A 17,058-nucleotide genomic window follows, 5' to 3' on the forward strand; every position below is an offset into this window, starting at 1 on the left:
AAAATATTTTCTACTCAAATGAAGCAGTTATAAAATTTCTAAAGACTAAAAAAACCACAGGCAACCTCTCATTAGTTAGGTATATTAGCCTTATAGCGTAACAGCTACACACTGACATCTAGCAGTTTTGCACCAGAGACCTAAATGAGACCACTTTGACCAAAAAAATGGTTTTTTCGTCTGTTCTGGAAGATGAAGATCCACTTTATAGCTAACAGTGAGCACTCAACAGCCCCCCTTTCAGAAAAGGAAAAAAGGTCAGACATCCAACTCAGTTGTGTGGGGCGTATTATTCACATTTAAAGAATACCAAAGTCTAAATAGTCAAAATTGTTCTTACCTTCTAAAGTGAAAGAATCGACAAAAGACAGTGGAGTCTCTTTGCTCTTTGTTCTTCCGGTAACTGTCCAAACGGCATTCCCTGCATTTATGCAAGTGAGGTGCAATATTATTGCAGGAACCATCCTGTACAAATGCTTCTCCACTCTGCTGCAGCTTCTTCACTTTAGAAGCATCTGCTAAAATTGACTTGCGAACAATTACTGCAGGGAAGAGTAGCGTAGATTAGACAAGCTTCGGTTTCTCATATAAAGGTGCAAGCAAATGTATTTTAGTGAAAGATCTACATCAACTTTTCCTACAGGTTTCACATTACATTGAAACAAAATTATGCTAAAATATTTGCAGTTGGCAGAAACCTCTTTTCAGATCAGTAGAAACTTTAAGCTATCGTTCCACTGGAGTCATAGTCTGCAGACCCAAGTTTAACAGCTCCTTTTGCTTTTCCACAGAGGAATATTTTGAAAGAGCATCTGCTTTTAATGAAAGTTCTTCAGCCATCAGGGCTGCAGTACCTGAGCACTGAGTAGACCAGGGCATGAAGCGACCAGATTTCACAAGTAATGAAGACAGAAGTACAACCTGGCCATTTCTCAGTCCTGTTTTCACCCTTCACGATGCAACGGCTTTCAGCATCTTACTACAACAGCTGCCAAATATCTCTCTTCCTCCCACATTGCGGGTGAGGCCTAGCAGGGCACAACAGTGACTGCTTGGCTGGCTGAGTACCCATGTTAATTATGGAACACCACATGGTAATCCAAGACCAAGCAACATGAGACTGGAAAGAAAGAAGAGGTGGGTGTGTAGGGAGATTCCCAGAACCCACGATGATCCAACTATACCACCTGATGCACAGCACAATACACAACATCAGGAGTCCATCTCCTTGAACAACTACAACCTTTCCCATTCTGTCCCATGTGGAAAACTTGGAAGAGCTCACCAGTGGAACTGGGACACAGAAAACATAGAAACAAGGTGGGTTGTTTGGGGGTTGGGTGGTTTTTCACTTTTTTTTTGGTTTGTTTGGGGTTTTTTGTTTGTTTTCAGAACAGTTATTAAATGAAAGGCCCTCTTGAACAAAGCTTTGTTGAGAACAACTTCCATCTCTCACCATGCTTACAAAGTTTAGACCATTGCTAAAAAAAAAGTCTCATTATGCCATCAGCATTTGCATTCCAAACAGAACTTTGTTTTTGTAACCTGTTTTGCCATTCTGTTCTTGCATATGTTTTGTAACAACTTATTTCTAGCAACTAAATTATTAGTCTTTTTCCTTTATCATGAAAGGACATTTTTCTCATGTTTATTGCATTCCCCTTGTAAAAGAACCCACAAATGACTCAAATTCCAAATCACTCACACAATTTAAATTACTGATTTTGCATACATTAAAGGACCTACTTGTATGTAGTTACACAGAAATTACAAGGACTTTCAAATGACAGGAAGTTTTAAAAATACTTACTATTATCCTGGACCTTGGCACTTCCAGTCCAAAAGCTTTCACTTTCATTTCTGTCATAAAGAATCTCATTTGAATTTCTTCTAATAAAAAATTCCATGTCTATGAGTTCATCAATCTTGTTTCCTTTGTGGCTGGTCTGGCTATTGCAATTGCTTTGTGACTTAACTCCAGACTCAGTAAAAGAGAGAAGATGAGCATCTGAGGTTGAGGGTCTACAGTCTAAAGTCCGCTGCAGTTCAAGAGCGCTACTGACTCTGGGTATTGCTATGGAAGAGTTAAGGTGTTGCAACTGTTTTACAGCAATGCACTCCTTTGGAAAGTTTGTTGTGGGCTTCGTAAGAGGTTCATTTGTATTTTTCAGGTTGATTCCTTTTTCATTAGCTGAATCAGTCAACGATGAAGATCTTGAGGTTGTCAAAGAGGTGTATTTACCATTTTGATCATTGAGATTTTGCATTTGTTCTTTAGATATAAACCCCGCTTTAGGAAAGGCTGTCGCATCTTCCTTCAATGGTTTAATTCCAGTATTAAGACAAGAAGGATGAGTTTCCGGCAAGCTTCGTCTACATGTGCTAAAACACACGGCATGCAATAATTAGGCAAAGAAGGTGTCAAACAAATCAGGGCATCAGCTGCTCGATCTAGTCTCATTTAAAGCTTGAAAGAAGAAATTTAATCATGTACTTTGAATTCTGATGTTCCAAGATTTTAAGTTTTGTGTGAGGTTAAATAGGTTTGTGGTTTGGGGGTGGGGAGAAGGCGGTTGTTTAGGGTTTTGTTTGTTTGTTTTGATTTTATTATTTTTTTTAAGAGTTGGACACAATGATAAAGTTGTATGCACATGTAGGCACACAGAAATTTAGGTACTGCAGCTACTCCACTACCTTCTCTCACAATTAAACAGTTACTTTCTCATTTTCTCTACTCAGTACAGCTGTATTACCAAATGCATTTCACTTGCATGTCTGCATGAGAAGATTCTAACACTCAGGGAACTTCTGGCTCACACTACAAGTCTGTATTGCAGCCAGTAAAACCACGCCCACACGAAAAGCTCAAATGGAAAAAAATAATCTTTTCTGCATTTATCTTGTAAGATCTATACACAAAACTAAGTGGAAAAACCTCTATACCACTTCTTTTAAAGCTAAATACACAAAATTTGAGTTTTCCTGTCACACTATTTCTACCATATATATTCATTTTTGTGACAGAATTGGGGGCACAACCACAATATACTCACCTTCAAATTATGCAAGTTAGGAAGGAGCTGTGATTTATACTCAGGAAAACAGTTATATGGTACACCACAGTTCCCATACTTGCTATGGTCAGAGAACTGAATAAAACATACCCTTCATCCCAGGCCCCTGCCTGCCTTTCCTCCTGTCACAGCTGATGTATAAGTTTATATTTTGGAGACATTTATCCAATTGAAAAATGCACTGACAACATGACTTCTAGAGCTAGTTTTGTAATGGAAATGCAGTATCAGCTCAAATTTGTTCAAGGAAAGTTTGGAGTGGGAAACTTGGCAGTAAAAGGTTTTACACCCAATTTCTAGCCTCCTACAGGTAACAAAGAAGTTTAAAGCCACTGGTGTTCAACAGAAATAACTGAGGAACTGTATTTGATCTGCAAGAAGCCAGTGTACAGGACACCTGCCTGAATGTGTTCTACTTTTCTCGGGGGCAGGGGAGGGAATGTGTTTGACCGAAAGTAGACACTACACCTATGTATAACCCATCAGTTTACAGATGGGTACAATGAAGCAATAACATTGGCTTGTGACATTGAGGGCAACTACCTCAAAGATAAAAAAGAAAAATATGGCATAAGCAAGCAAATTATGTATGCAGGGCAATTAAGTCTGTTCTTCAAACTGACCTCTTTGTTTTGCTAAGAATTTGAGTTATTTTTGGAGGGTAAAAAGTCTGCATAAGCATAAACTGATTCCTTACCCCTGAGGAGTTTCAGCACCAAGATTGGGTGGTGAGTTAGCTGGCAGGGGCAGGCCTTGATGCCTTTGGTCTTTATTAGCAGGAGTACATCCAAGCAATGCTTCACCCAACACTGTTGGTACTGACTGCACATGTCCCTGACTGGGAGAAACCTGTAAGGGAGATTTTAACAGTTACGAAAATTCAGGATAACAGAAATACTGCTTTGCAGTGTTCAGCTTGAGAAGAAAAATACATTAATGCCCTTCCCACCATGTTTAATAAAGCTCATTGAAGACCATTCCTCACTCAGTCCATAAGATAGAAAGACCTTAGAGTGTCCTTTTAAACTTTATAGGTTCCATGAAACACTGTTCATGTTAATTCATTTTTCCCCCAGTTAACAACAATTTCCTTCCTTTTGGGGGAAGGAAGGTGTATTAAGGTGGAAAGGAAGATAGAAAGCTCTTCTCTTCATAACTGCCAGTGCAGTGATCTTTCTAAATAATTGCAGTAATTAAGAAATAGCTTTCAGCACTCACCTGAAAATCCTCGAAAAAATTTAAACTGTGAAGTTAGTCTGACACGTTACTAAAAATCTAGATGTGAACTTCCTTGTAGTGAGAAAAATCTTTGTACCAGGACTCCAGAAAGTGTTAAGTAAAGAAATCCTGTGCTGATTAAATCACCAGCCTTGCAAATCTACAATTCTTCTAGGAATACAACAGGCCTACCAAATTAGCAAGTGTCTTTAAAAACAGTAGTTTTCTGTGGGGGTCCTTCCTCAGCTCTAACATCCATATCCCATTCACACGTACTCAACTTAGTGCTGGAAGTTACACTACAGACTCATTACCATCAACTCCAAAGTATTTCCTTTCTGCTTTGGTATAACACAGCTGTCATGCATCAAGACAAGCTCTCAAAAAACACTGGAATTAAGTTACTCAGATTGCCTTTCGACCTTTGAGACAGTTTTCTCAGATCTCAGCAATACTTGGCACGTCACTCACAAAAGAAATATATGTAGACATGGAAGTACTAGAAAGTAGTCATATTCCCTTTTTGTACTGAAACAACATTCTGCCACACTGCTGCTTGTGTAGCTTGAATCCTCAAAGCATGCAAGTGTCGCTGAAGGTTTTGGGTTTAAGTATAAAAATAGTTAAAGAAAGAACGTGGAAAGCAAAGGTTACAAACTCGAGAACTGCTTTCTGTTTCCTCATGACCAGGCAAGCTAACTCCTAAGCAGAAGGAAGGGGCAAAAAGCAGAGTTGAAAAAAAAAAACCAACAACCTCCCATGCTCAGTAATTTTTTCTCTGATTATCACAAGGCAAGATGTTTCACCCATGCCTAGACAAGTTTCAAACAACTCAACACACCCTCCCAGGGATTATATTTATTATTCCACTTTCCTACCTAATCCTTATTTATGACTGTTTTGAGAAATGGCATAACCATTATATAACAATCATATATAACATAGTAAGACATTACCTCAGGAGAAGATTTTGTGTGTTTAGCATCAACACTTCCACTATTCTCAGATGATTTTCTTTTCATGCCCCCAATTCTTTTAGATTTATCTGGAAGAGAAGGTGATCAACATTAGCATATTTATCACAAATATGCTACTTAGTGTTTGAAGGACTAACAACAATAATAGGTCTTACCACATTTTCCATTGTTGTCATATATAATTTCAACGTGAATTAACTCTGGATCCAGAGTTTTTAAAGCTGGAATCTTTGAAAGGAACAAAAACACAGAAGTAGCCATTTACAGAGGTGAAAGTTACTGTTTGAATGTATTTATCTTAGGTGTTGTGGTATAGACACTTCACTTCTAGGTTCTCTGAATACCAAGCTGTATTTATTGATGTATTGTTATGACAGTGTCTCTGCATGAAAACACATGTATAAACTGGTGCTTCAGAGCACTGTCTACGCAGCATAGAAAGCAAAGAAACCAGGATAAAAATTCCGTGTCTCCCCCATTCTGTGTAGAAGGCCATTTGTTATTTGATAATTCTACCAGCAGCATACAGAAATACTTTGGGGTAACACATTATTCTGCACTACACTGATCCCCATTTTTTTAAGCTTATTACAGTAAGGACAGAATTAAAAATGGTGTTGATGGGCATACAAATACAAGTTCTCACCCATTCCCCACCTCTGTTCATAAACCCACAGCAACTGGTTCTTACCTCCTGACAGTTAACTTCTAGAGTTCTTGTAGCTGGATTACCATTGACAACAACTGCTGTGAACCACTGAGTAGATGGATCCAGGCTATAAATTCTAATTTTTGAACCAATTATATTCTTTCCACCTTAAAAAATTGAAAAAATACAAGAAAGGGGAGATTAAGAAAAAGGGAGCACGAAGATAATCACAGTTGCCAACATGAATTTGCCAACAGTACTGCATGCAAGATGCAAGTAAGCAAAACAAACTGAGAACCTCGAGACAACTTTCACATAGCTGAGGGACAGAAAAAAGCATGACAGAACTATGCTCCAGCTACCTCCTTCCCTGGAATAGTTCAATGAAGTTTTCTGGAGGTTAAGAAATGCAGCAGAGGCCAGACTGACTTCCAGATTTCAGACAGTGAGGCAGGTCGGGAATGGAGATTCAATGATTAGATCTGAAATTTTCCTCTTTACAGTATCGGAAATGACAACTCTAAGTCACAATATTTACCTTTCCATAAAAGCAAGGCATTTCTTGAATATGCAAGCATATGACTATGAACATGCTTGTATGAACCTAGTAATTAAGAATTTGAAGCTGGTAAATCTAAAAATAACCATTTTAACTCAAAAAGTAGTCTCTATATAAAACTTTGGCAGTTTTTATAAACAAGCAGCACACTGAAAAAAATGATCAAGCTACTTGAAACAACAAGCAACTCCCAGTAATTTCAGTGAAAACTGCTACAAATTTGATACCACTTTCAAAAGTGTCAGGCCATCTGTATGTGCCTAAATTACGTATTCATTCTTACAAAGGAAATACTTGAAACTTAAATCTCCATAATCCTTCACATTTTGCATTCACCACTGTGAAAGTGGAATCAGTATTTAAAAAAAACCTTTTATTCCTAAACCAGATTACTGTAATTTACACCATCACTACAAAGATTTCCCCTTTAACCTGAACATTTGTTGCCAGAGTTTTCACTACAGAGTATGCTTGTACCTTGTACTAAACGTGTTTCATCTAGATGTTTCTTAACCAAAGCCTGAATTTCTTCATTAACATTTTGATCATCCTTCAGAGGAAGCCTGGAACTGTCCACATCCTATGTAGGACAAAAAAAATTGGTATTAAGTATAACACTTTTCATAAACAAAAAGACATAGAATTTAGAAAGAAGATAGCAGCAATTCATAAAAGTCCAACAAGTTTCTCATTACTCTATATTCCTTCAACTGCTAGGATATTGTATTTATTGAGGCAGACATAATTTCCTTACCACTAATCTGGAACAACCATCAGCAAGCCAAACTGAAGTGAGCTCTCTGGACTAGATGATCATTGTAGGTCCCTTCCAACTGAAATATTCTATTCTATTCTATTCTCTCCAGGACCACTTTAATATTGTACTGAAAACAATCTGGCATTGTTTTACTACATTGTTAATGAGCACTATGTTTAACTGAACCACTCATTTTTTAGTTTAGGATTTTAAGTTCTCAGAAGCAGCAATTCATAAGTAGTCCTGAGCAGATGTAAATGCAAATATTTTAACCTTTATGTTTCCATTTATGATAACAATGCCAGGATCGAGTCTATCTCAAGACACCATTATAAAATGTTCATATGAATGAAAACAGAGTCAGCCACATCTAAATCATAATTATTCAGCATCATGTATTTATATTTTACAGGGGTTTTTTTTTCCCCCCTCTCTATTGTTATCTAAAACAAGCTGCTCGACAACATTGAGAACTGATTCTGAAATCGAAAGTTTAGAGCAAGTTTTTATCAATGGCTCAGAGTGCCATTAAAAAAGAATATTTTTTTGTCCCAAGCACTGCTCTGGTATTTGTAAGAAGCAGAAGGCTCAAGAGCTAGCAGTCAAGAAACTGTTATTCAAGATACCAGAAAAGCAATCTTCTCCAGTGCAGTACCAAGATAAGGCTTCTACATGAAGAAATCTTTACTCTGTTGTTGAGCCAACACAGGCAAGACAACAATCTACAACTCAAATTTAGCTTTAAGTGATTTTGTTAGTTTTTCCAAAATGGGTTGTCTATTTGCTGACTCTTAACAAGTCAAAGTCGAACATTAATGATGGCACTACTAGCAGTCTCAACATGAGACATCTATCACAAGTTTTATTCAGACTGTTTATAGGTCTTGAGAGTAGTTTTCTGAAAAGGTTAAATCCTTTATCAGTAGCAGATACTATTCCTCAAAGTGCCTGACCAGTCAGCCACAGAGGACAATTGTTGCAACCCATATCTATGTTATTTTCGCTAACAAACTTTCCTCTTGGTGCTCAATAAAGGGACTGTAATTCAACCATCTCATTTACATCCTGCCCAGTTCCACATTTGTTTAGATTTAGAAGTGACCTGTTTCTATTAAATAGCAAGATTTATTCCAGACATCCCTGCAACTCCTTTCATAGTAATGACAGTCGTGTTCACAAGAACAAAGGGAAACTATTCCAGATTGTCCCCACCATCACCATGATGCAATTGCTGTCACTTGAGCTGAATAACTGTCCTAATACACTCCCTCATCCAGCTCTCTTAAGTGACCATGTCCTGGATCATCTTCAGAAGATTTTTAATCAACACACACATTACATTCAGAACCAGTATTTATGAGTTATGGCAATACAAACCTACTCCAAGTTTTTACCCAATACAAACCTACTCCAAGTTTTTACCCATCTAAAGTTTGCATTCAGAATATACTAACTTGACATATCTTAAAGATTTATCTTCCATCTTTATAATGCCACACAAGGTTACCTGAATGGGTGTCAAAAGGTCTTTAGAAAGAAAAACACATCTCTCTTCACCGAGATAGCGTACTGAAACCATTGATCCCAAACCAGCTTTGTCCACTAAGGATTTGTAAGTCTAGAAAAGTGATAAACATTTTCTTAGAAACAGAGTAAGAAGATTTCGTCCTTCCTCATTTGCATTTAAAAAATTGTTTTAGTCTTGCATCTATTTCTCTGCTAAGATATCACATCTACACACAACTCTTGAAACAAAACAAGTGTCTAATAACATTCCTAATACATGTCTAATAAAGGAGTTGCTGGACTACTTGAAATTAATTTATTAGAATGAGTTCGGAATTCAGTTCAGGTGGCTGTCATTAACAATCATTAATCATTCATCTCAACATGAAGAATTTACTACTATTAAGCATTCTAATTGTGGATATGTTAATGAAAAACCCTCCTTACGGTAGATTGGGGGAATAACTAGCAAATCATTGAAGGCCTGTTGCATGGCTTACATTAAAGTTCTTAAAGCTCATGCAACATTGATAACATACTGAAGCCTTAGTTTAGGCATGTATGACAACTTGGATAGCCTCACAGTTGTTATACCACTGCAGTACAATGATGAAGTTGTGTTCAGGTATACCAAAGGCTTTAAGAACAGACAAGAAACAAAAATTTCATTTAAAGTCTTCTGAACTCTTCCTAATATGTTCAAGGTTAAATTTTGTCTAGTCCTGCGGTAACAGCTCGGAGTGGGTAGGCATCAGGAGCCTGGAACATGAGAGTGGCAAGAGTAACTCCTCCCTACATGAAAAGTGCATTTGTGCCCCATTTAAAAAAAAAAAAATCATTCTGATAGAGCGTGTGTTTGGGTTTTCAAAGGGCTGATCAAGCAAACAAAGACTTTCTTCCCCTTTGTTGTTTTCACTTCAGTTAGGACAGCATTGGCAATGGGGTAGTATCACGAAAAAAGGAACAAGAGTCTCTCCATGAGCGACCGGGCATTACAAGACTTCTGCAAAACTATTCCATTTGTCAGAAACATACTCTTCCGTGTATCTGAATCAGTAAGCTGTGATCAAGATTTAAATCAATTAATCCACACACCTCTTCTGTGACCCCTTCTTTCCTGCCTTGTGTGGTAGTAAAGGAAGAAAAAGTCTGCATGAACTGACACGTCAAACACATCATGAAGAAAACCTTACACATAAATTGAAGACAAGTATCCAGTAAGATACTTGGAAAGGAACAACAGCTAAGTTTAAATACGCAGTTTTTCAGAACATTGCATCAGCAAAACCTACTAGTAGAACTGCTGACATGAATGCACAGGTCAGGTAAGAATTCATCTTTCTGTTTCCTCTCCCATCCTATTTGGCCCTACTTCCAATAAATATCTGCTTAGATTAGCTTTGCTTAAGAAAAAAAGCTCAACTAAAATGCAGCAATATGAATTACACTGCATACTTTATACCTAGCAAAGTTAAAAGTATTTAAACATAGACTACAACTTCAGCATAACTAACGTACAGCAAGTTTACTTCAGCGTAATTAACATACAGCAAATTTACATCTTCATTTATTTCACAACTACTTTTATGAGTAGCAATATCCAAAGTAGTCAAGTAAAACTATACCAGCTGAATACATTAAGAAATGTTCCCTGTTCACCTCTACTGGCTAATTTGCCTAGCCAGCCATGCATGGCAGTTACAGAAAGCTTAGTTCTCTGGCTTGTACAGTGTAGCTCAGGTTTTTACATGCACAAAATCCAGATCTCACAAATTATCTGTGGCAGGCAGCCATCACGTCAGAGTCATTCAAATTATTTTTGTCTCGCATCAAGAATCACTGAAGAATTAACAGTACTTGCGGCAGAGTAAAACAAGAATTTAAGATAAAAATACAGGCTATCCTTAGAAACCTATTATTTACCCTTTTTCCTCTCTATTCTTAACTGCAATTTTGTGAAAGAAGGAAGAAACATGAGACTAGAGGGAGAAGAAATTAACACTGTAGAGAACAGTGGTTTGGGAGGGAAACAAAGTCATAAAAATACATTCCTGTATCTCTGGGCACAACATACCAACTTCAAATGCTTACACGCTCTGCCTAGCTCTAGCTGTACAGAGATATTTAGTCTCTCTTCAGGTTACACATAAGAATACATGACTGAAGCTGTATTTGAGAAATTCACACTTGTAACAGCACTGCCCTTAGAAGATGGAACTGCAGAACCAAAGTGAGTTAGGCCAAGCATATACTTGCCATTGCAGGCCACTGGACAGGAGACATAGAATTGGCTTGAGATTTTCTTTCAGCCAGTACCAGCTTTTGCTCCACCAGGAATGCTTTCATTTTATGGCTGTAGACTTCTATCCATCTTCTTTTTTCCCATGGCTCATCGTCAAATTCTACACAGATCTACAGAAAGGAAACAAATTGAAGGAGTGACTAGTCATAAAATTCAGACACATACAACGTGAAAAAGGATAAAAACCCACCAATTTCCTCCAAAAAGAAAAAAATAATTAAAAGTACTTACAATGCAAACATGATTATTGCCTTTCTGTCACACAATCAAGCAATCACTAAAGCATCCCAGGCTGACCTAGTATTTTATAAGTAATAGTCAGTGTTATCTGGTTTGTCATCATTACTATTGCATAAAACATTAATATTCCTATTTAACTCTACAACTCAAAAGTCTTCTGCTACTCAAGGGCAATTAAGCATGTTAACTCTGCCACTAGTGTTTATAATCAGGGAACAACACAGCAAAAAACCCAAAAAAACTTTAAAGAGCTGTATACAGTAGCGGCACAGGCATTTTCCACAAACTCTAGAGTACTTGAATAAACAAGCTGTTTTTCCAGAAATATTTTAAGAATAAGAGTCCCAAATAATAGCTTTAGTTAATTTATTGAAAGTACAAATGACAGTACACCAGTAAAGGTACTCAAATTATATACTGTGAAGACGGTAATTTACTGCCTGCTTTTAACTGGTATTTATCATTACAAATCTCTGAAGTATCTACAGAAATTTTTCAAGAGGAAAGCAGTTGTCACTTCATGGCAAAAACATAGTGGCTTAATGGATGGCATTACCCTTCTTTCATAGGCAACACAGGGAGATCAACAAAGGATTGGGAAAGACCACAAATACAACTTTGCCTGAATACAGGAATTGGAATGTCTTGGTAGAGAACACTACTCTCAGAAAAAAATCACTCCCTCTTCCCATAAAATATAACAATCCAGTCTAAATACATTTAACCAATTTACCCTAACAGCAGAGAAACCTCAGTTGAGTGAATCTTAGAAGCATTCCCTTGTGTTTAGCTTCCCTCTAAGGGGAAAGGCAAGTAAAAGCATGCACACAAAACAGCATTACCACAGACAGAAGTCATAAAACTAATGGGTGCAGAAATTAATTTAGTCATTTTGAAGTTCACAGAAACAATGAAAGAGATAAGCAAATATCACAAGTACCAGAACCAGAATGGCTTGTTTTGTCTATAGTATCAACACTGCACAAACAGGAAAATACAGTTGAGAAAATACTTTCAAAAGTAGTTGACAGCCCTTTTATTCTGTAGCTTGCTTCTGACACTATACAAAAAGATTAAGTATTTCTACTCCTTTAGATACTTCCCCCCCCCCCCCCGCAATCCATTACTGTTTTGGGTCTAACCATACATTACTCTTCCACAGAGCTGCGAGAGAGGAAAAGAGAGGGCGTGTTTTGGTACAAAAGCTCTCTACGCCTCGACTGACTACTTTGCAACTTCTTTAACACTTTCACTGGAGAATGCATTAAGTCAATCGCTGCTGACAGAACCGTAACCAGTTACAAGGCTCACAGTAAAGTCCCCAACAGCACCTGCTCCTTCTCCTTTTAAGTGCCAGAGAAGGCCCTTAAGAAGAGCTTTCTACAGCAGCAACATCCTCCTCCTCGCTCCAAGTATGGCATGGGCACAGCCCCGCTGGCCAAAGATGGAGAAAGCTCCACCCCTGCCGCAGATCCACAACAAGAAGCTCGGCCTCTAACAACTCGGGACTCTTCATAACAAAGTTTACACTTTCAAAAAAGAGTTAGAAACACGTACAATTTCTTCTTGTTTGACAAGAAGCAGGTGCTTCTTCACTTAATCAGAGGTCACAAAGTTCTTCCCATTAAAAAAAAGGCAAGGAAACAGTTTTAATTGAAAGATGGTACTGTTCTTGCTGTCATAGAACAGCCTGCCACCAAAGTCCCTTGTAGAAACAAATAAGAGGACCATGTAACAAGATGCCGTTCCTATAATGGAGTTTTGTCCTTAGCGAGTACTTTGTATGCTATAGTAATTGCCCAGGCATGGTTGAATAGTTTTACTGACTACAGTTGCCAAACAGCCCCTTCACTGTGAAAGTCGCTTGACTTCCATCCAAACTATATAGTTAACAAATTACACTAAGTTTGCCATAGTTGACTGTGTGTTTAAAAAACCCATTGGTAATCGTTAAGAAGTGGCCACCATGCAAGAAGAGTCCGAGAAACCTCCAATACCATACATGAATTTGGTACGTTTTTCAAGGCAGTAGACATACTTGTTCATTACCAGCTGCTTCAAAGAGCAAGAAAGAAAAACCACCAATCCCATCAACACAGCAGTGTTTCTGTTTCACCTCTAGGGAAAAAAGAAATTATTCACAACTGACAAGATCTTAAATTATATTTTGGAAATATACAGAAATAAAACCCAGGCACAGCGGGTGCGATAAAACCCTGAAGTTTGCAAAATGCCGGTGGAAGTAAACACACCTATAATTAGTTCGATGTAATTTCCGGTATTAGCACAAACACATTGGGGTTTTTAGCCAGAGGTGCACGTCTTCGAGCACGTTAAGCAGGCAAGTTGACCAAGAAGACCTCACTCCCCCAAGAGCGTATGTATACACGTGTATACACACACCCACACGCATGCACGCACACGAAGTTTCCAGGTCACAGGGTAAGCACTCTCGTTTTAGAAGGTCTCTTTGAAAGTTCCCGGTTACCTTCAGGTCTTGTTTGGATATGTCCGTGTGTGAAACTGCTCGGATCCTGCCTGACTTCCAGGGCCATTCCGAGATGCGACTGGTGTCCCACGACCTGTCGTCTTCTTCCGACAGGCTGAGGAACCTCTTCCCCACCAGCAACGACCAGCTCCCCTCGAGCCTCAGCACCATTTTAACTCATCGGGAGGCCTCCAGGGAGGAAACCGAAGGAAGGAGGAGAGAAAGAAAAACAACAAACCAAGGCGTCGGTCAGCTGGCAGGCCGCGCTCCCCCAGCCCTGCCGGCGGGCTCGCCCCCCGCCCGCCCTTCCTCACGGGGAGCCGCGGGGGCCAAGGCGGGCGGGAGCAGCGTTGCTTCCTTCTTCCTCTCCCCGTCCCTCCCCCCCCGCGCTTCTTTTCGAGCGGCTCAAGCCGAGCCCTCAGACACCCACAGGATGCTTCTTTGCCCACGGTCTCGTTAATCATTGCCTCAGTGGGGGCGGGTGGAAGGAAATACCAGAAGCGGCTGCAGTGCAGCTCCGAGGTATTTCCACCCCGGCCGGCCGCCACCCTGCCCCCGCGGCCTCTTTGTTCCCTCCCTCCGAGGAGCCGAAGCGGGGGGCGGTAGCTGAAGGGGAGGCAGGGAAGCAAGCGACCGGGCCAAGCGCCTTCCGGACGCCTCTCCGCTTCACGAACACCCTCTCCTACCCGCCCCGACAGCCCTCAAGCCTTACCCCAGCCCTCACCTGCTGCCCCCCCGGCCCCTGCCGCCGGTCCCCACCCGGCGCACCCCGCGGTCACACGGCGCCCGGGCAGCGCGCTCCGCGAACGCAGCGCTTCCCCTCCGCCCCCAGCAACAGCCGCTGCGGCGAGCGCTGCTACTCGGCCCCGCGCTCGCGCACACACCCCCTCACCCGCGCGCCCGCCCCCCGCCCCGGCCCGCGGCCGGCCCCCGCCGCTCCATCCCTCTCTCTCATTGGCTCCTCCGCGCCAGAGGGGCGGGGCTCTCCGCAAGTCTCCCGCTGCGATTGGCCTGGAGGGGCGGTGCCCGCGCTCCTGGCCACGCCTCGAAACCGTTGCTCAGCAGATGGCGGATTAAAAAATGAGTATCCTTCCGCAAAGCCTCGAGGGAAGGAGTCCGCCAATACGCCCGCCTTCACAAAGAGCCCAAAGATGGGGCCAAATGGAAAAACAAGCATGTTTTAGGCCGTAGCGTGCCTTGAGGTTTATCTTTCTGCCTCAGGCAAGCTGAGCCTTAAGCTATAAGGGCTGCCTTTGGAGTCGGCGGAGGGATCTGAGGGAGGCAAGAGGCGTGAAACGGCCGCTTATACGTGCGGTTCGCGGCGTACTCAGATATAGCACAGGGGGAGGGGGCACCTGTGGGGTGCTTCTGCGCAAGCGCACATCGGCAAGGTGCACCTGCGGGGGCGCTGCGGACAGCCTTCTGCGCACGCGCAGATGGGGAAGGGCCTGACACCTGCTCGGGGGCCGCGTCTGCGCCTGCGCACTAGGGGTTCGGCGACGCCGAGGGACGGGCGGAGGCGAGGCGGAAGCGTCTCAGAGGCCACCATCTTGTTTGGCTGCCATGGAGGCTGAGGGGGACGGGAACAGCTAGCTCTTGCGCGTCAGGAGAAGTTGCAGGGGAAAAAATAAGATGTGCTAGAGGTTGCTTGGGAGGATGGCAGGCTTTAGAGAAGCTGTAGTTGTAGTTGAGCTGGGTTATGTAGTTCTGTCTACAAGTGAATGTCTTCCACCACTTCTGATGCCTTATTCCTTTCATGCAAGACCTGAGTGCTCTTATGAAAGACTGTAACCAAGCTCATAAGAGAACCAAGTAGTTAAACTGAGGATATGGTAAAGAGCTAGCTGATCGTATTCTGCAGTGACCTAGCAAGACATGCATACTCATCTTTTACCACAAGACTATCCTACCAGAGGATGTGGGAGGAAGAAAACCAAAAATGAAGAAAGTACCCAAGGCCAAGAAACTGTCGAGTCATACAGTTTCCTGGAAACTGGTGGTGTTCAGCTTATGCTTCCTCTGGAGTTCCTCCCATCACAAGAGATGTCTGAGCTCCAAAAATCCCCATCAAACAGCAGCAGGGGCTCTGCTTCAGGTGGGATATTCCTGCCATGTTCTGGTCTCATCCTCTGTTTTCTCAGTGAAGCTAGTCCCAGATTTGTGTTAAATGCATTTTTAAAGCTTTTCCCACCAATTTGCTTCAGGACTCTCCGCTGACCACTCGTCTACTGCTATGTTCAAACAAACATATTCACGTATGAAATCAAAAGGCACAAAAAAATTCCTCACGTGCCAGGATGAGGGAGTTACTGTCCTTCACACCATGGAAATCAGGCAGCCCAAATTCATTGGTAACTTTAAGGCCTCTTCAGTGATTCCTAGCAACAAGATGAAACTAGTAATGTGTAGAATTTCCAGAAGGGAAAACAAATACACAAAAGTGAATAATAGAAAATTAGTCTAATATATCAGCAATTGCATGTTTTCTGAAGAAATACTCCTTAGCTGGCACTGAAAGGAAAAAGGTATGTTTGCTTCTCAGATTTGAGTATTGAATATATAGACCAGACCTACAAAATGGAATTTGTGATAGGATACTGTATAAAGCAAGCTTGTTTCATTGTTGAAATTGCTGGTTTCATTGTAGGTATTAGGCTCTTGTAACAGCATCTGTACAACCCATACATCATACAATATAGGTGTTGTATACCCTCTTTATTTAAAGCCCTTAGTTTATATGCATACACAACACCGCCTCAAAGAGTAGCTGATTAATACGTACAGGAAGGGCGGTGTTAGGGAATAAAGAAGCAATATTAGTGAATACAGTAGATCAAACTGTCGGTAGCACTCTGCTTGCCTGACAGTAATTTTTTTTCTGTTAGCACCAGAATAAAGGAAAGCTTTAAGGAGATATTTGAAAGACAACAATGTGGGTTTTGTGAATGACCAGCTCCCACATGCAAAGGGTAGCATGAAGATTGATCAAAGGTGTTTTAAAATTTAATGGTTTGGGTAGATACTGGCCTAGAGGGCCAAGAGAATGTCTTTGAAAATGAACTTACACTTATGTAGGAGATGATGCTAAAAAGAAGAGTCATATGATCACAATGCAACATTCTGAATGTATGTAAAGTAAAACAAATTAGCAGAGACCAGAAGAGAAGATGGTGAAGCAGACAGAGTACAAGTTGACAGGAACCTGGACAAAAATCACACATTCAGGGTACAAACAATCTTTCAGTCCTGAAGGAGGGGAGGTATTGAAAACATAGGGGCTAGCAGCTG

At 40.8% G+C, this 17,058-nt stretch overlaps 1 protein-coding gene across 1 annotated transcript in view; it reads right to left on the minus strand.

Moving 5' to 3' along the window:
• KDM3A (lysine demethylase 3A) overlaps positions 1-13,941 on the minus strand; it is a 30,192-nt gene extending 16,251 nt beyond the window's left edge. The window contains exons 1-10 of the mRNA XM_009819551.2: positions 13,771-13,941; positions 10,997-11,152; positions 8,742-8,852; positions 6,955-7,057; positions 5,961-6,085; positions 5,425-5,497; positions 5,249-5,337; positions 3,772-3,923; positions 1,811-2,382; positions 341-542 (exon numbers count right to left, since the gene is read on the minus strand). Coding sequence (XP_009817853.1) covers positions 341-542; positions 1,811-2,382; positions 3,772-3,923; positions 5,249-5,337; positions 5,425-5,497; positions 5,961-6,085; positions 6,955-7,057; positions 8,742-8,852; positions 10,997-11,152; positions 13,771-13,941 — 1,754 coding nt within the window. The remainder of the gene's footprint in view (positions 1-340; positions 543-1,810; positions 2,383-3,771; positions 3,924-5,248; positions 5,338-5,424; positions 5,498-5,960; positions 6,086-6,954; positions 7,058-8,741; positions 8,853-10,996; positions 11,153-13,770) is intronic.
• Positions 13,942-17,058: the final 3,117 nt, after the last annotated feature.

Source organism: Gavia stellata, chromosome 5 (assembly GCF_030936135.1).
Source record: "Gavia stellata isolate bGavSte3 chromosome 5, bGavSte3.hap2, whole genome shotgun sequence".
Taxonomy (NCBI): domain Eukaryota; kingdom Metazoa; phylum Chordata; class Aves; order Gaviiformes; family Gaviidae; genus Gavia; species Gavia stellata.